The sequence below is a fragment of the Eutrigla gurnardus genome (genome assembly GCF_963514095.1).
Source record: "Eutrigla gurnardus genome assembly, chromosome: 14".
Taxonomy (NCBI): Eukaryota; Metazoa; Chordata; class Actinopteri; order Perciformes; family Triglidae; genus Eutrigla; species Eutrigla gurnardus.
The window spans coordinates 23,444,618-23,463,124 of NC_139937.1; the positions used below are offsets into that span (position 1 = coordinate 23,444,618).

Below are 18,507 nucleotides of genomic sequence, written 5' to 3' on the forward strand. Positions count from 1 at the left end.
ATGTATAGTATATGTATTTGTTGGTATACCTTCATCTTTCACAGTGTGATATTGATAACTCAAACTTCTTCAACACTCATCGATTCAGGCTCGTCGTGACGCGTCTTCACCGGAGGATCACGGTGTCTGGAGTTTCTTATGAATGAATGTTTAGGCGCTTGTTGCTAGGAGGAGGGTGGTCTGACGTCACGTTCTGTTCAACAAACCTGGTCACGACGCCCGAGCGGGCACGCGCCCCTCCCACCTCCGCTGCGTTTATAACGGGGCCGGTTGGGCCGGAGACTGACCACTCGTTGCTCTACGTGTAGCCGGTAAATAACGCGCGATTGTGGGCGAGGAAGAGACAGATGTACTGGGATACTATCATCAAACCTGGAGACAGGAACACGGACGGAAAAGACTTGAAAATAAAGGTAGGTTTCCACTTTTTAATCTAATCTAAACATCTTTATAAAATAATATAACTAATAAAGGCAAATATTGGGGTTCATATGACCAACAATGGCAGGATTTCTGCTGTGAAATACATATTTTTTTGTTTTTTTTCTATCTTCTGACACACTAGAAAAATAACTTAACATGTTTCTTTTAAGTCTTTGATGGTGCATTCAATGACGCAAGCAATGCTCGTTTATAAGAGAATCACACTTCAATCAACCTGAAAATCATGTAAATGTGTTTTGTCATTAAAGAAAAGAAAATGTGTAGCAGGTCACTCTCCTGTCTGACTTTTCCCCACAGCACCTAAACGCATCACAAGTGAATGCTGTGTAACGTTCCCAAAAAAACATTCTAAGTCTTTCATAAACGTACATCTGTGTTTTGGGGGGTTTTGTTTGTTTGCTAAATAACATGAAGTGCAAGATTTTCATTCGGTTTGATATTGATCGACGCGGCGAGTTGCAAATCAATGATGAAAACTGTAATCACGACTCTTTCGACGCAGATGGAGATTTGCCAGACTGGATATTACACAGAAGACTTCAGGACGCAAGAAGTGCCAGCTGGGTTCGACTTTGCATCCTATGGTGAGTTTAGAGAATCACTTTACTTTTCCTTCTTTCGTTCCCCCCACAAGGTTTAAACTCTCGGTGAGAATTATTAATATATTTATTTATGTGTGCGAGCCGTTTCCTCTGAACCTGACCAGCCGAAGGACAGAGGAAATATTTGCTCTGACTGTATCATCACATCTGTCAGAGTGAGACCTTGACACCCGGCGGGTCTCGCTCAGACGCAGGATAACGGGGTGCTGGTGCGTGTGTGTGTGTGTGTGTGTGTGTGTGTGTGTGTGTGTGTGTGTGTGTGTGTGTGTGTGTGTGTGTGTGTGTGAGAGATGCTTGAATGGGCTGAGGTAGGCAAAGACAGACAGAAACAGGGTGGTCAGGTTAAAGAAACTCCCCTCTCTGTCTTCCCTAATCCTTTCCTCCAGACTTCCTCCTCCAACAGATTTAGAGTCTCCCCCCTCCACCCCCTCCACCTCCCCCCCAGACCTCCATCACTACTCTGTCACACTCCCTCCACTGGCGTTTCCTCCCTGTCTCTTCCTCCCCCTCCTTCCCTCATTTCCTCCATCCATTGAGCTGAAAAAACCCCAAACGCCCGGTGCTGATTCAACAGTAAACAAGAGGCCTTTTCTCCTCTTGATGACTCTTTTTTTTTTTGCTGAACTGGGATGAACCTCCTAAATATTCTACACAGATTCTTTTTTTTTTAAGGTTAATTTCCTATGATTGAAGGCAAGCCTCTGTTAGATAAGAAAGTCAACTTGAAATGTGCTTGCTGTAGAGGTTATCGTTACGGGATGGTTTTTTTTTTTAAACTATGATGCATTATGTTATAAATTTGATCCTGAGCTCCCAAAAAGCAACCCAGAAGTTTGGTTGTAGGAAAATCCCACGTGAAAGACACAAAAAAATAGAACGAAAAGTAGCAGCTCTCATATTTCCCTGACTTCCCCCACAGCACCTGAATGTATCGGACATGAAGAGTTCTCAATCATGTTTTCAGCTGAGCAAAAAAAAACCCTGAAAGAGTTCAATCTGACGTTTAATTAATTTAGAGTCTGAAAAGGCTGAAGTAAATGGAAACCAACAGAACCCAGAGATCTTTTGTAAAGTGTTACGTGGAGTAAAAGCATGTGTCGCCGGCGTCGTCCCGTCCTCACTGCGTCTGTCTGCGCTGTGTTTAACCTCCAGACTACCCTGGTGAAGACCTGTCTTTTCTGTTAGACAGTAAAGCAGCCGGGCAGCAGCACTACGTCACAGAAAGCAGCTACCCGGAGCCGCCAAAAGCTTCTCACCCGTATGACACTAAAGGTGAAACCTCCAAATACCCTCACGGTCGCTTTAATGAGTCATACGTTGGTGTTTTTGTGACTTATCTTACTTTTTGTCGTTGTTTTTCCTGCAGTGAGCACCAGCGACATGTCCCTCTTCAACCTGGACTCATACCAGGACTTCAACTGGTGGGCCTCGTATCCACACGGTGAGCTCAAACTCATACTCTTTTTGTTGTTTCTAAAGGGATTTCTTTTTGTGACTAATTTTCTGTTTAATATGCAGATGGCCTGACAGTAGACCAGACGCAAACTGGATACCAGGAGTCTCCACAGACGTACCAGACCCTGGTGCCCCAGAACGGACAGTTCAGCCCGGCCGTGGAGGGCAGCCACAGCCCCTTTCTAACCGCAAAAGCATCAAATGCACTACAAAGTAGGATATTTTACCTGTGGGTGTTGAAACACCCTGCCAGTGCTCTGTCTTTTTTTTTTTTTAAATGTCCAGTTCGGTGTGTAATCCTTCTCTTTGCTGCAGGTGAGACGGATCAGAGCTTCTCCAGTCACTCGGCTGACGTGTACGACTCGGACGGACAGAGGCAGCCCTCGTCTTTCTGGCCTGAGTACTCCTCTCCCAGCTTCCCTGGCCCCCTACCTCACCCGCTGCCAAACAACGGACCACAGTCCTCAGAACAATACTGCCCCCGTGTGGTCAAACGCAAAAACGCCCCCCTCCAGAGGCCGGACAGGGAGGGCCACATGACAGGAATGTCAGCTTATCCAGGTTTGTCTCCTCGTCTCTTCCGAGCTGCTCTAAAAACATATGAACAAAGGATAAAATAAATAAAATCCATCAGTAATACTAATATATAATAGTATATTAAATAATCACAGAGGCTACTTTTTAAGTACAAAGTAGAATTTTGAACGCAAATTAACTTGTTATGGAGTTTTTACGCATTTTTTTTCACCATGCTTCTTTAACCATTCATTAAAAATTGGTTAATAAAAAAAAAATACATTGCCATTATAAAGTAATAAATAACTGTATTCATTCATTCAGGTTCTGGTCCAATCCAGTTGTGGCAGTTTTTACTGGAGCTGCTTCTGGACTCTGCCTGTCGTACCTTCATCTCCTGGACGGGAGACGGCTGGGAGTTTAAGATGTCCGACCCCGCAGAGGTGAGGAAATACTGCTTGGTAGTAGTGGAAAGAAACTAAGTACAAGTACTTGGGTATTTCCTTTTTATGCTACTTTATAACTTGTACTCAACAACAGTACATTAATAATGTAATTAGCTCCAACAGCAAAATGCTACATACGTTGGATACTTGCACATTTTGCTGATAATACTTTTAAATGTAATGGAGTATTTGTACATGTTGGATTGGCTTTAAAGTAGAAGATTGAAGTTTTTTGTTGTTGTTATTCATCCCACAGGTGGCCAAGCGCTGGGGCCAGTGCAAGAACAAACCCAAGATGAACTACGAGAAGTTGAGCCGCGGCCTGCGTTACTACTACCACAAGAACATCATCCACAAGACGGCGGGCAAACGCTACGTCTACCGCTTCGTGTGTGACATTCAGGGAATGCTGGGAAAGACGGCACAGGAGGTGCTGACCAGTCTGAACGTTTTGCCCACAAACACAGAGTCGTGGCAGTCGTGTCCCGGGATCCCGGCGGCGGCGGCGGCGGAGCACAGCAGTGAAACGTGGGCGTCTCAGTAAGGAAACGGGCCACCGGGACTCTTTGGTGCTGCTGGGTGAGATTTCTAACGGAGGACTCTGGAACGCTCCTCGAGCCCGAGATTCAAGCACCGCCACAAGGTGGCGCTGTCGCAGACCGCTGCTGCATTTCAGGGAACAAAATAACCATAAATTCATGCTGTCAATATGTTTTCTTCAATAATAGAATATGCCTGACCCATAAACACAGCACCTCAGGGCCAAAAACCTGCAGCACATTGTGGAGAGATACTTGTTTTTCAACATCCGGGGGCCATTTTTTCATTGGATGCGTTTTCTAAGAAGGAATCGATTTGTAAAAAGTGTTTTATACGATCGCTGTGTAGAGTTTTGTGCATTTATATTATTATTTTTTTAAATACAAAACTCATGTCTACCTCTGTTGAGATTATTTTCTGCCACTCACTGTGAAGGTTTGAGCCTGTGTGATGATTGTTTCTGTGTAAATAAACTGTATATAAACAGATTAGTGTGAGTCTGTCTCACTACATACATGTTGTTTGGTATTACTTCTGCCTTTTAATATGAAAACATTAAAATGTCTGATACTCTCATTTTTTTCATGTCATTCTTACTTTTTTGATTGTAGCCGTAATATATTTGTTTTATATTACACAATAATATTGATACATTTAGGATTCAATGAACATACAGCCTAAAAAGAAACTATAAAGTATGATTTAAATCAATGAAAGTCTAATAAATATATTGTAGCTGCTACCTTTACTGTGTCATATGTAGGCTACAGGCTTAACTTAGTATCTAATGCTGCCTTCAAGTGCTGCACGTAACTCTACATCGCAGGGAAATGTTCCTTTATGGGGGGAAATGAGGTTGTTTACCTGCTACGGAGATTGTAAAATGTTTCCGGCTGATTTCCATGTTGTTAAAGCGGAGGTGATCACGAGAGATTTGTTTTTTATTCTGTGGAGAACAAAAGATGCACATCACCACATATTCAAATACATTCAGGGTATTATGAGTGTATGACAAGTTATTAAACTGTCTCTCTTATTGTAAAGTACTTGTGCATCTGTGAATGTTATCAGTGATGTATTTAATGCTAGCAGTGACCTGTCACAGGGTAGCCCCGCCCCTAAAGCTTTATGGCCTATTTGACTCTAATGGACCATAATGTACTAAATGAACATCATGCTGGATTGAAGAAGACTTGAAACTAGAGATTGAGACCATAAACTCATGTTTACAATGTTTACTGAGATAATACATCAAGAGAGAAGTAGGACCATTTTCTCATAGACTTCTATACAAGCAGAGAGGAGTCGCCCCCTGATGGTGAGCAGAGATAATACACGGACATGGCACTGACACCTGAGAGCTCACAATTTCGATATTCCGAGAGGGACCATGAACGCGTCCTTCCTGAACTTTTTTTCCCCCATCGAGGGGAAACGCACGAGCGCACACTTGAGGTGAAGAAGGCGAGAGAAATGGCGCCCAGGACCACGACCCTGGCTCTGGTGGACATGCTGGAGAACCTGTCCGAGCTGGACTTCGACAGGTTCTGCGACGAGCTCCTGGACCGGAGGGAGGAGCCGCGGGTCCGACGGAACAGGGTGGAGGGCAAAACCCGCTTAGAGATCGTGAGCGTGCTGGTCTCCACTTTCACCGAGTCCGGAGCTCTGCGGGTCGCGAAGGAGATCCTGGTCCAGATGGACTGCAACGAGGAGGCGGGGGAACTCGGTGAGATGACGCCGTAACACCTACCTGGATGCTGTTGGAGACCACAGCATCCACTTCCGGTTACCAAAGAAACATCCAAACACTCACTTTCACTTTCAAGCTTTTTTTAATAAGAACTTTATTAATAACAAAGTCGTACAATACAATGAAGATCGGGCCTTTTCCTCTACCACCGGAGGGCCCCACAGTAATCTAGCTTTTTATTTTATTCATCCTAAAAAACTTATAATAAAAGCAGTCATCTTTTATTGTTTTATCACAAAAAAAACAATAAGTTGACTGTGGTGAATGTCTATATTATTTTGAAAATGCTAGCTTGTTATTATGGTAGAGAGGTAAGGCTTATCATCTTATTCTATACAAAGTGACTACTTGTACAGCAGCTTCATTTACAGCTCTGAAGATGACGTGATGCTCGACCGACCTGCAGGTTAAAGGTTCTTCTGTTTTTACAGTCAGAGCGACAGCTGGACGACACTAGACTTCACGCGTCCACAGTGAGTAGTTTGCATAAAGTTATGAATGTGTAAAGAAATGCACAAAGTGTAGAGTAACTGTTCAAATATTTTTCCCCCCTCCAAATGTTTACAGCCCCAAGATCCTGATCGTGGTGGGGAACAGGTACACTTGATTGATTCTACATCTCTGAACACGTTTCAGGCTGCATGCTGACCGTTTATAACAAATAATACATAATAAGAGGAGTGTTTCCATTTGAATTGAGATATCAACAATAAACAACTTCAGAATGATCCATCAACGGTGAAGGACGCGGCGTGTCATCCATCATATCTTTTTGTGTGTTTTTTTATTATTTCAAGTGAGACAATACAGGACAAATATACGAGCAGGGAGACATTTTTATATGTGTATGTTGGTGGTGTGTGTGTGTGTGTGTGTGTGTGTGTGTGTGTGGACATTGGTAATTAATAACAAGAATAATAGGGCAAAATATAAAAAACAAAGCTACAACTGAACAAATAAAAAATGACAGAAAAAAGATAAAAACAAATAATAATAACAGTGATAAGAATAATTAAAGATAATGATCATCTTAATAATAATAATAGTGTTAATAAACAGAAACTGAAGAGGGAAAAAAGAAAAAAAAGTGAAGATGATAAATGATGATAAATAATGATCAAAATAATACGATAAATGATAAACAGAAACAAACGTGATGGTAGAGAGTATAATGATGGTCACAAATTGTAGTAATAAAAAATAATCAGACATAATAGCAGTAATGATAATAATTTATATTAATATTAATTCAATAAAATAAATTAAAAAAATGGTGACAACAGAAGCCATCATATAGATTAGTGATAATAATAATATAGAAGTCATAGCAATCCCATCATATCATGAGTGATCAGTTTTTCAACGTGGTTTTTTCACAGAGCAGCAGAATCCTGACGTGAAGACATGAACGGCCGATGTTTGTCCTCGGGGAACGCTCCCGTGAATGGACACGTGAAGATCGTTCCACCATGCTGGATGAACGTTTCGTACTTTGTTGTCATAATAAACAGCCTTTTCTCCTGTGGCTCACTGTGTGTTATATACAGTTCACTGCTTTCCAAAGAGGGGGAAACTTTAATAATAATTAATAATAATAGATTTTATTTGTAGTGCACTTTTCATTCAATGAATCTCAGAGTGTTTCATAAAAACATCACATCACAAAAGGGGCATCATTTAGCAGCCAAAGGCCAACTTTGAGGCAGATTTAACGTTTTAAAGGGGAGGGATTGAGATCCGTTGCTTCTAGCGGCCTCTCTGGCGGTAGATGGAACTGCAGGCGAGCCACTTTGTTTCTTGATGATTCTTTTCCTTCTTTACTTCCATTAGTTTGTTTGTTTATTTTTCTTGGACCGGAAGTTGAATGGTCTTCTTTCTCTGCCTGTTGATCCTCCATTGTGAGTCAGCAGTAATGAAATGTACCTGGTCAACCACTGAAATGTTACGGACTCCCACTTTAATATATGTTTTTTTTTATATGTTATTGATCAGTGCCTTCGTACACCTTCTCATGAATGTCTGACCTCTTTCTGTCTGTTATTACATTGTGTAACACGCTGTACAGGCTGCTACTGTCGCGTCTGTTGGATGAATAGAAGAAAATATGTTTAAAATGTTATATGTTTTGTGAAAAACAGAATGAATAAATAGGCCGAACAGAAGAAACATTCTAAAATTAAAGATGTTTATAAATAATTAATAATCAGTCTTCTGTTATAAATGTTTCCCAACAGTAATATTGACGATTCATTATTAATACAAATACCGGTAAGCTAAATGGGGGTCCTTGGCCTGGCAATCCTGGGATCTGGGATCCCCTGGTCTAGATCATAAGCAGGCCTTTGCGTCAAAGAAAATACGAGGGCTGTGGATTGGGTTTCGCTCATTGACGTATGCTGCCTTCATTGCTATCGGAAATACTAACACTCCACAACACTTCGCTAAACTCCTCCCAATACACGCGAGATAAGATATCTCGGAGGGCCCGAGCAACCTTTGGGTTTTCAGCTGTGTTCATTATATTATAGTATGTTTATAGAAACAGTGACTTTTAGATAGATAGATAGATGATCGATTGATTCCCTGTTATCTACAATACAATATATGTTTTTCCGATAGCATTGAACGCATCATTCCCGCCTGAAACTCAGCGCGTTTCTCTCGGCGGGTCTGGTTCGGCGGTTCGGCGATTCGGGATCTATCGGTTAAAAAATGCCCCCCAAAACCATCAGCAGGGCTATAAAGGACGCGCTGCAGCAGCTGACCAAGGAGGGCTTCGAAGCTTTCTGCGACCAGCTGCTGGACCGCAGGGAAGAGCCGCGGGTCCGACGCAACAAAGTGGACGGGAAAAGCTTCCTGGTTATCGCAAATGTCTTGGTCCAAACTTTCACCGAGGCCGGAGCTGCCCGAGTGGCCGAGGAGATACTGAGAGAGATCGGCTGTAACAGCGAGGCGGACCAACTGGGTAAATATATATTTAATTTAGCGCGGTTCATTCTTACTTTCACTTTCGAGCTGTGGCTCAACGGTCTGACCGAAGAGTTGGTTTGGTCTAGGAGTGGGTTGATAAAACCCAGCAGCATATTAAATATTCATAAACGGTGTTTTGGTCAGAGTGTTATCAGGATGTAACCGTGCTTCCTATATGACAGTTGCAGACATCGCTGGACTGACGTCCTCCACACCTGCTTCCGGTGACCGTGAGTTGTTTTTAACACGAGACATTATATTAATATTGGAAATATTGGAACCAACATTTGTATGTTTTTTAAGCATTGAGGACGAGGTGTTTCTATATGTAATATTATGTTTGTATATTATGTGTCTTCATAATAATATAAATAATATATATTATTACAATTTAATTATAACATTTATATAAATATTAATAGTAATAATAATTGTCGTATTGCATATTGAACAAACCCCTTAACAAAATAATCAATAATGCAAGAGAGAGAAATGTCTCTTAAAATAAATAAATAAAGGAGTATCCACAAGTTATTTGCTTTGGACTTGGCCGAGCATGTATCTGGGATTTCCACGTTCAAAGCAGCAATAGTGGTTATTATGGAGCTCACGCAAATATATACACATAAATGACGGGCAAAGATTCCTATGAAATATTATTATCTTAATCTGGCATCCAAGAGGGCACTTCATAAAAAAGAGGTGAGGACAAATTAAGGAGTAAAAGCATTTTAATCGTCTATCTTTACCGTGAAAGACAGCCTTTTGTTTGCTGTGTGTCTGAAAAAACACGCATTAACACTCTTTCATGAAGCAATTTTGAATTTGTTTCAGACGGGAGACCGTCAGCTGGAGCGGCTGCTGTGAACACCGTGGCAGGAGGTGGATGCACAGGTAAGGTGATGTCTTCATCGTGAACGCTGCCTGCCATTGGACACCGATCAGATTGAGACTGTTGAATTCAAATGAATTAGTTTGACACTTATTGTGTTATTTCTCAGAGTTGGACGAGAAGATCGCTGTAATGTTTGCACATTGAGGATAGAGCCAGGAGACATTTAGCTTAGCTTAGCATAAAGACTGGAAGCAAAGGGAAACAGTTAGCCTGGTTCAGTCCAGAACTCCTAAAAACCACAACATTGGGACGAGCTCGCTGTTCTCCGGTTCCTCCTGTCTCTGTGCTAAACTAAGCTAAATGTCTCCTAGATTTGTGTGTGTGTGTGTGTGTGTGTGTGTGTGTGTGTAGAGTACAGACATGAGGGCTGTATCTATTCAATTCAGTTTTATTTATAGTGTCATATCACAACAGAAGTCATCTCAGGACACATTGAACAGGACTAGAATACTCATGATTTATTACATTTTCAGAGTCCCAACATCACCAGGAGCGTTGCAGCAACAGTGGCGAGAAAAAACTGCCTTAATACGCTTTTAGGCAGAAATCTGGTGCAGCCCAGGCCCTCGGGCTCCAACTGCATTTGGTGGTGGTAGTAGTATAGTAGAAGTATAGTATATAGTATCTATCTTCTCATCTTACTCTTGGCATGAAAGTGCGTCTCCCAAAAATGTTGTATCGTAGAAACTTTAGATGCAAGAGCTTTACAGAATTTGGAGAACACGTAACTTCGTAGCTGTAAACTGAACCCTTATTCTTTCGGATGTAGTTTAATGCCAGAGTTAGAAATCCACTATTTGACCATCAAAATGAACCTTTTCCTCTGAAGAAAATGTACAAAGTTGTAATCAGGCATTCCTCCTTCTTTCCTCAGGGGCTCAGTTTGTGGATAAACATAGACTCCAGCTGATCGAAAGAGTGAAAAACATTGGACCCATTTTTGATGAGCTCCTCGACAAAGGCATCATCCAACAAGAGAGTTACGATGAAATCTTGGCGAGCCGCACTGATCAGGATAAGATGAGGAAGCTCTACTCCGGTCCCCTGACTGCTGCCGGACCTGACGGCAAAGACGTCTTCTACGCAATCCTCGAGGAAAGGGAGAAATATCTCATTGCTGACCTCAAGAAGAAGAAGTGAAATTCATCATCAGACCAAATCTACATTCTACCTGAACACAAACAGTTTTTATATAATCAAAGTGGGGGAGATATTCATTTTAATGCTACGCGAAATGTTTAAACAGAGCCGTTTCCTCTTAAATCCAATGAAATGTATACTTATGTGGTCCAGCCCCGATCAATCAATGAATTATCAGACAATCATGTAAGAAACGAACAAGTTATCATCAGACATGTTTTTATCCAACAAATAATCAAATGGAATGAAAGTCTAGTTTATGTAAATGAAAACATAACATAAGCTTCATTTATACCAAATGTGTTTTTTTTTAAATCACTTTTATCACAAAATGTTTTATATTTTTAAATGTATACATTTATAATAAAATCTTCTGCTTGCTATGAGTGGTTCTTCGTGGTATTTTCAGCTTTCAGGCTTCTTTGCATGTAAGAATTTAGGAGCTCTGAATGTTTCATGTCCAACGGCCTCAACGTATTGAACGACTTTCCTTTGACAACATTTGGATGGAGAACTGTGCTGCAGTTTCTCTCTGAGATGTTATGAACGCGAGGAGAGGCGTGAAAAACGAGACTTTTTTGCTTTTAGGAAGGTTCCTAAAGGGAGAAATGTTCAGATGTAAACAAGCCATGATAAGAGCAGTTTGAATTCTCTAAATGCAAAGGAAAGGTGCTTCTTTGCTTCCTTTCAAAACCTTTGCATGTTTAACAATTACTTCCATGCAGACAAATAGTCATTGGATTGAGACAGATATTGGACAGTGATATTTTTTATTTCATTTGTATTTATTTATTTCAAGCATGTTACAAATGTTTAAAAAAATAACTGCAGCAAACGAATTCTTGATTATGAACAACAATCATCAACATGAACAAATATTAAATCTCCAAAAAGTGAGTGTAAGCCAACTAATAATTACATATTTTTTATATCTTCCATAACATTGAAATAACAAAAAAACTGAAAATGAACTAAAATATAGTTTGTTGTGCTTTAACATATTGACATATTCGCGTGGTGTTAACAGTTAACTGAGCTTAACGGGACGTCCTACGCCCCCTGGTGGAACGTTTAATCACTACACCTCACGTTCAACTCCGCCACAAAAACGACATAAACGGGGTTTAATGTGACAAATAACATCACCCAAGGTGAATAAAATAATAATATTATATTTTACAACTTCAAACACGTCATTACACACAGACAAGGGTTTAACTGAGGTTCGTAGTGGAGCCAACGGAGTGTTTTCTGTCGCTGTTTTGTTTTGTTTAATTCAGACTGGTCCGTCACTGAAACGTGTCCCACCGGAAACAAAACCCAAAGCCCCGCGGGGCAGAACAATAACACATTAAAAGGTTAACATAGCAAAAATATAACTGAACGGTTAAATCCACATTATTGTGTTGGTCAGTTGGTTTACAGGCAACAGAGTTGATTGTAACAGCGACCGGAAAGAGGAGCTGCTGGACCGGAAGCCGTTCATCAGCCGTCGCGTTACAGTGACGTAGCTTAATGAAAGTCCAGTAAATGGGTGGGAAGGCTCAGGTGAGGGAATCAACTGATTATTGCTGTGCAGAACTGCAGATGAGGGTGGATCTGGGACGAGTTGGTGATCGGGCAGGAGATGAACCCAAGGCAACAAAACAAAAACATGAAACCAGATCAGAATAGAGGCGTACAAAAGGTAATAGAGGGCGACTAGGGAAGCTCTCATGGACGTGGAATCAGGATCTGATCCGGTGCCGAGGCCGTCTGGAGATCAGCTCAGGACCCAAAGGTGAGAGGAAGATAGCTGTCAGATTAATCTACATTTATATTAGTTCATAATGTAAAGCAACAACAGAACATAGGCCTGCCATGACTATGGATGGGATAGTCCATTTCGGCATTAAAGTCCTGCATTAGACCCTGGTTCACCCCCCAAAAAGAGAAACTCACAACAACAAACATAGATGCAATGTTTTAGTAGCTTTAATCAGCTTGACGGTGTAAAACTAGGAATTCCTCATGGTTCCTACCAGTAAACGATACCTGTTGCTGGACCTGTGTGTAGGCTTTTATTGCCCCAGGATGTGCATGTGAAGGCTCCCTGTAGTTCCTCTGCTGATATCGACATTCAAGGTTGTGTTAACAATTTGAGCTAATTTCTTGCTTGTAGATATTTACATTAGCAAAAGCTTTATATGACACGTTGAGACAGTGACAGTGCAATAATACTGATATATTCTATGATACTCCTACCTCAGCAGCAGATACACTACTATACCCATACCTGCAAACTCATGAGGGTGGAAAAGGTGACAAACTAAACCGTTGTAGGGGGTCTGGCCTGACATTTGCTTTGCGATGCAGAAAACAGGCGAATTCAACACAGTATTTATGAGTTCTTCTTCTTGAGACTGGCAACAAGAAACGGCTCTTTCTCCTCAAGGATTTTGAAGAAGATGTCTTTTCCGTCGCGTCCGGCTGCATTCAGGGGACCTCCGTAGAGTTTTCTCATCTTCTCCCGGGTGGTTGGAATGGCAGACATTCTGTCATAAAATTCTTGCTGGATTACAACTTCTCTCAGGAGATGATCCAAGATTGGTTCAATGTTGTTCACTCTGTCGATCAGATCACACTGGTGTTTATCCACGAAGTGATCGCCTGAGGCTAGAGGGAAAGAAAAAGAATTGGATTCAGGTCAACAGCCTACCTGGTGACATCACTTTCTATAACATTTAAGAAATCTACCCATCCATCATCCACCGCTTATCCTGTATTCAGGGTCGGGGGTGGTAACAGGTAACCAGTCTATCACAGGGCTGATATGTAGAGACAGACAAGTAACCAGTCGATCACAGGGCTGACATGTAGAGACAGACAGGTAACCAGTCTATCACAGGGCTGATATGTAGAGACAGACAGGTAACCAGTCTATCACAGGGCTGACATGAAGAGACAGACAGGTAACCAGTCTATCACAGGGCTGACATGTAGAGACAGACAGGTAACCAGTCTATCACAGGGCCGACATGTAGAGACAGACAGGTAACCAGTCTATCACAGGGAGACATGTAGAGACAGACAGGTAACCAGTCTATCACAGGGCTGACATGTGGAGACAGACAGGTAACCAGTCTATCACAGGGCAGACATGTAGAGACAGACAGGTAACCAGTCTATCACAGGGAGACATGTAGAGACAGACAGGTAACCAGTCTATCACAGGGCTGACATGTGGAGACAGACAGGTAACCAGTCTATCACAGGGCAGACATGTAGAGACAGACAGGTAACCAGTCTATCACAGGGAGACATGTAGAGACAGACAGGTAACCAGTCTATCACAGGGAGACATGTAGAGACAGACAGGTAACCAGTCTATTACAGGGCCGACATGTAGAGACAGACAGGTAACCAGTCTATCACAGGGAGACATGTAGAGACAGACAGGTAACCAGTCTATCACAGGGCAGACATGTAGAGACAGACAGGTAACCAGTCTATCACAGGGCAGACATGTAGAGACAGACAGGTAACTAGTCTATCACAGGGCTGACATGTAGAGACAGACAGGTAACCAGTCTATCACAGGGAGACATGTAGAGACAGACAGGTAACCAGTCTATCACAGGGAGAGATGTAGAGACAGACAGGTAACCAGTCTATCACAGGGCTGACATGTAGAGACAGACAGGTAACCAGTCTATCACAGGGAGACATGTAGAGACAGACAGGTAACCAGTCTATCACAGGGAGACATGTAGAGACAGACAGGTAACCAGTCTATCACAGGACCGACATGTAGAGACAGACAGGTAACCAGTCTATCACAGGGAGACATGTAGAGACAGACAGGTAACCAGTCTATCACAGGGCTGACATGTAGAGACAGACAGGTAACCAGTCTATCACAGGGAGACATGTAGAGACAGACAGGTAACCAGTCTATCACAGGGCTGACATGTAGAAACAGACAGGTAACCAGTCTATCACAGGGAGACATGTAGAGACAGACAGGTAATCAGTATATCACAGGGAGACATGTAGAGAAAGACAGGTATCAGTCTATCACAGGGAGACATGTCGAGACAGACAGGTAACCAGTCTATCACAGGGAGACATGTAGAGACAGACAGGTAACCAGTCTATAACAGGGCTGACATGTAGAGACAGACAGGTAACCAGTCTATCACAGGGAGACATGTAGAGACAGACAGGTAACCAGTCTATCACAGGGAGACATGTAGAGACAGACAGGTAACCAGTCTATCACAGGGAGACATGTAGAGACAGACAGGTAACCAGTCTATCACAGGGATACATGTAGAGACAGACAGGTAACCAGTCTATCACAGGGATACATGTAGAGACAGACAGGTAACCAGTCTATCACAGGGCTGACATGTAGAGACAGACAGGTAACCAGTCTATCACAGGGAGACATGTAGAGACAGACAGGTAACCAGTCTATCACAGGGAGACATGTAGAGACAGACAGGTAACCAGTCTATCACAGGGAGACATGTAGAGACAGACAGGTAACCAGTCTATCACAGGGAGACATGTAGAGACAGACAGGTAACCAGTCTATCACAGGCTGACATGTAGAGACAGACAGGTAACCAGTCTATCACAGGGAGACATGTAGAGACAGACAGGTAACCAGTCTATCACAGGGCTGACATGTGGAGACAGACAGGTAACCAGTCTATCACAGGGCAGACATGTAGAGACAGACAGGTAACCAGTCTATCACAGGGAGACATGTAGAGACAGACAGGTAACCAGTCTATCACAGGGAGACATGTAGAGACAGACAGGTAACCAGTCTATTACAGGGCCGACATGTAGAGACAGACAGGTAACCAGTCTATCACAGGGAGACATGTAGAGACAGACAGGTAACCAGTCTATCACAGGGCAGACATGTAGAGACAGACAGGTAACCAGTCTATCACAGGGCAGACATGTAGAGACAGACAGGTAACTAGTCTATCACAGGGCTGACATGTAGAGACAGACAGGTAACCAGTCTATCACAGGGAGACATGTAGAGACAGACAGGTAACCAGTCTATCACAGGGAGAGATGTAGAGACAGACAGGTAACCAGTCTATCACAGGGCTGACATGTAGAGACAGACAGGTAACCAGTCTATCACAGGGAGACATGTAGAGACAGACAGGTAACCAGTCTATCACAGGGAGACATGTAGAGACAGACAGGTAACCAGTCTATCACAGGACCGACATGTAGAGACAGACAGGTAACCAGTCTATCACAGGGAGACATGTAGAGACAGACAGGTAACCAGTCTATCACAGGGAGACATGTAGAGACAGACAGGTAACCAGTCTATCACAGGCTGACATGTAGAGACAGACAGGTAACCAGTCTATCACAGGGAGACATGTAGAGACAGACAGGTAACCAGTCTATCACAGGGCTGACATGTGGAGACAGACAGGTAACCAGTCTATCACAGGGCAGACATGTAGAGACAGACAGGTAACCAGTCTATCACAGGGAGACATGTAGAGACAGACAGGTAACCAGTCTATCACAGGGAGACATGTAGAGACAGACAGGTAACCAGTCTATTACAGGGCCGACATGTAGAGACAGACAGGTAACCAGTCTATCACAGGGAGACATGTAGAGACAGACAGGTAACCAGTCTATCACAGGGCAGACATGTAGAGACAGACAGGTAACCAGTCTATCACAGGGCAGACATGTAGAGACAGACAGGTAACTAGTCTATCACAGGGCTGACATGTAGAGACAGACAGGTAACCAGTCTATCACAGGGAGACATGTAGAGACAGACAGGTAACCAGTCTATCACAGGGAGAGATGTAGAGACAGACAGGTAACCAGTCTATCACAGGGCTGACATGTAGAGACAGACAGGTAACCAGTCTATCACAGGGAGACATGTAGAGACAGACAGGTAACCAGTCTATCACAGGGAGACATGTAGAGACAGACAGGTAACCAGTCTATCACAGGACCGACATGTAGAGACAGACAGGTAACCAGTCTATCACAGGGAGACATGTAGAGACAGACAGGTAACCAGTCTATCACAGGGCTGACATGTAGAGACAGACAGGTAACCAGTCTATCACAGGGAGACATGTAGAGACAGACAGGTAACCAGTCTATCACAGGGCTGACATGTAGAAACAGACAGGTAACCAGTCTATCACAGGGAGACATGTAGAGACAGACAGGTAATCAGTATATCACAGGGAGACATGTAGAGAAAGACAGGTATCAGTCTATCACAGGGAGACATGTCGAGACAGACAGGTAACCAGTCTATCACAGGGAGACATGTAGAGACAGACAGGTAACCAGTCTATAACAGGGCTGACATGTAGAGACAGACAGGTAACCAGTCTATCACAGGGAGACATGTAGAGACAGACAGGTAACCAGTCTATCACAGGGAGACATGTAGAGACAGACAGGTAACCAGTCTATCACAGGGAGACATGTAGAGACAGACAGGTAACCAGTCTATCACAGGGATACATGTAGAGACAGACAGGTAACCAGTCTATCACAGGGAGACATGTAGAGACAGACAGGTAACCAGTCTATCACAGGGCTGACATGTAGAGACAGACAGGTAACCAGTCTATCACAGGGAGACATGTAGAGACAGACAGGTAACCAGTCTATCACAGGGAGACATGTAGAGACAGACAGGTAACCAGTCTATCACAGGGAGACATGTAGAGACAGACAGGTAACCAGTCTATCACAGGGAGACATGTAGAGACAGACAGGTAACCAGTCTATCACAGGCTGACATGTAGAGACAGACAGGTAACCAGTCTATCACAGGGAGACATGTAGAGACAGACAGGTAACCAGTCTATCACAGGGAGACATGTAGAGACAGACAGGTAACCTGTCTATCACAGGGAGACATGTAGAGACAGACAGGTAACCAGTCTATCACAGGGAGACATGTAGAGACAGACAGGTAACCAGTCTATCACAGGGAGACATGTAGAGACAGACAGGTAACCAGTCTATCACAGGTAACCAGTGTAGATACAGACAGGTAACCAGTCTATCACAGGGAGACATGTAGAGACAGACAGGTAACCAGTCTATCACAGGGAGACATGTAGAGACAGACAGGTAACCAGTCTATCACAGGTAACCAGTGTAGATACAGACAGGTAACCAGTCTATCACAGGGAGACATGTAGAGAACATGTTGCATACATAAAAAACACATACAGTACAAAAAGAACATCAAGTTAAAAGACTGGTGGAGTAAACAGACCACACTGGACAATCCTGCACATGCAGCAAGCCGACGTGAACGTCATTCACATGCATCCACATCGCTACTCTAACTGTAATCATAAATATACATTCATATCAGCATCACATAACCTCAAGCATACATTAATCCATTCACTCACATATATCCATAGTTTGACTCATAATACATTCATTTCCATATACACATATGGTACCTATGTTCGTATACATATACAGAAACATTGCAATCATTTCCTGCTGTTGAGAAGCTTGGTTAGGCACAAAGGAATGTTTGTATCGATTGTGCCTGCACAAGGGAAGCCTATATCTCTTTCCAGAGTTCAGGAGAATATATTCACTATTCAGCACATGAGAACTATCTGTTAAAATGGCATTTGCCTGTCTGATTGTCGCCTGCTCAAAAAGATCCTGTGGCTTTAGGGGGGGTGTTATTCCCATAATCTTGCCAGCAGT

At 42.8% G+C, this 18,507-nt stretch overlaps 4 protein-coding genes across 10 annotated transcripts in view; 3 read left to right on the forward strand and 1 right to left on the reverse strand.

Annotated features, from left to right (window-relative positions):
- Positions 1-94: 94 nt before the first annotated feature.
- etsrp (ETS1-related protein) lies at positions 95-4,579 on the forward strand. Of its 2 annotated transcripts, none has more exons than XM_084027687.1 (8): positions 95-413; positions 947-1,028; positions 2,232-2,318; positions 2,413-2,487; positions 2,565-2,714; positions 2,817-3,062; positions 3,342-3,460; positions 3,720-4,579. In XM_084027687.1, exons 1-8 carry the CDS (start codon positions 348-350, stop codon positions 4,005-4,007), a joined length of 1,113 nt encoding a protein of 370 aa, XP_083883813.1. In that variant the 5' UTR covers positions 95-347; the 3' UTR covers positions 4,008-4,579. The 2 variants fall into 2 exon arrangements, with proteins under 2 accessions (XP_083883813.1, XP_083883812.1); XM_084027686.1 differs by having other exon boundaries at positions 96-413; positions 2,199-2,318.
- An 815-nt stretch (positions 4,580-5,394) lies between these two features.
- Positions 5,395-7,278, forward strand: LOC311025031 (apoptosis-associated speck-like protein containing a CARD). 6 transcript variants are annotated; one of them, XR_014598356.1, is made up of 4 exons: positions 5,396-5,729; positions 6,185-6,233; positions 6,321-6,350; positions 7,133-7,278. XR_014598356.1 is itself a non-coding variant. In XM_084027701.1 (4 exons), the coding sequence occupies exons 1-2, from the start codon at positions 5,477-5,479 to the stop codon at positions 6,208-6,210; spliced, it is 279 nt and encodes a 92-aa protein (XP_083883827.1). In that variant the 5' UTR covers positions 5,396-5,476; the 3' UTR covers positions 6,211-6,226; positions 6,321-6,350; positions 7,133-7,278. The 6 variants fall into 6 exon arrangements, 4 of the variants coding, with proteins under 4 accessions (XP_083883829.1, XP_083883827.1, XP_083883828.1 ...); XR_014598357.1 differs by having other exon boundaries at positions 7,138-7,278; XM_084027701.1 differs by having other exon boundaries at positions 6,185-6,226.
- A 917-nt stretch (positions 7,279-8,195) lies between these two features.
- Positions 8,196-11,141, forward strand: LOC311025028 (apoptosis-associated speck-like protein containing a CARD). The gene is made up of 4 exons (XM_084027697.1): positions 8,196-8,718; positions 8,906-8,953; positions 9,558-9,617; positions 10,493-11,141. Exons 1-4 carry the CDS (start codon positions 8,466-8,468, stop codon positions 10,756-10,758), a joined length of 627 nt encoding a protein of 208 aa, XP_083883823.1. The 5' UTR covers positions 8,196-8,465; the 3' UTR covers positions 10,759-11,141.
- A 1,772-nt stretch (positions 11,142-12,913) lies between these two features.
- Positions 12,914-18,507, reverse strand: part of LOC311024876 (NACHT, LRR and PYD domains-containing protein 1b allele 5-like) — a gene marked incomplete at its 5' end in the record, with an annotated part of 42,502 nt that continues 36,908 nt past the window's right edge. The window contains one exon of the mRNA XM_084027451.1: positions 12,914-13,413. Within this exon, the coding sequence (XP_083883577.1) occupies positions 13,139-13,413 (275 nt within the window). The 3' untranslated portion in view covers positions 12,914-13,138. The remainder of the gene's footprint in view (positions 13,414-18,507) is intronic.

Excerpts from the sequence above, each read along its gene's own strand:
- etsrp (XM_084027686.1), top strand. The coding sequence starts at position 348 with ATGTACTGGGATACTATCATCAAACCTGGAGACAGGAACACGGACGGA. Across the intron at positions 2,319-2,412 it reads TCACCCGTATGACACTAAAG|TGAGCACCAGCGACATGTCC; the intron begins GTGAAACCTCCA and ends TTTTTCCTGCAG. Across the intron at positions 2,488-2,564 it reads GTGGGCCTCGTATCCACACG|ATGGCCTGACAGTAGACCAG; the intron begins GTGAGCTCAAAC and ends TTTAATATGCAG.
- LOC311025031 (XM_084027703.1), top strand. The coding sequence starts at position 5,477 with ATGGCGCCCAGGACCACGACCCTGGCTCTGGTGGACATGCTGGAGAAC. Across the intron at positions 5,730-6,184 it reads CGAGGAGGCGGGGGAACTCG|TCAGAGCGACAGCTGGACGA; the intron begins GTGAGATGACGC and ends CTGTTTTTACAG.
- LOC311025028 (XM_084027697.1), top strand. The coding sequence starts at position 8,466 with ATGCCCCCCAAAACCATCAGCAGGGCTATAAAGGACGCGCTGCAGCAG. Across the intron at positions 8,954-9,557 it reads CACACCTGCTTCCGGTGACC|ACGGGAGACCGTCAGCTGGA; the intron begins GTGAGTTGTTTT and ends AATTTGTTTCAG. Across the intron at positions 9,618-10,492 it reads GGCAGGAGGTGGATGCACAG|GGGCTCAGTTTGTGGATAAA; the intron begins GTAAGGTGATGT and ends TTCTTTCCTCAG.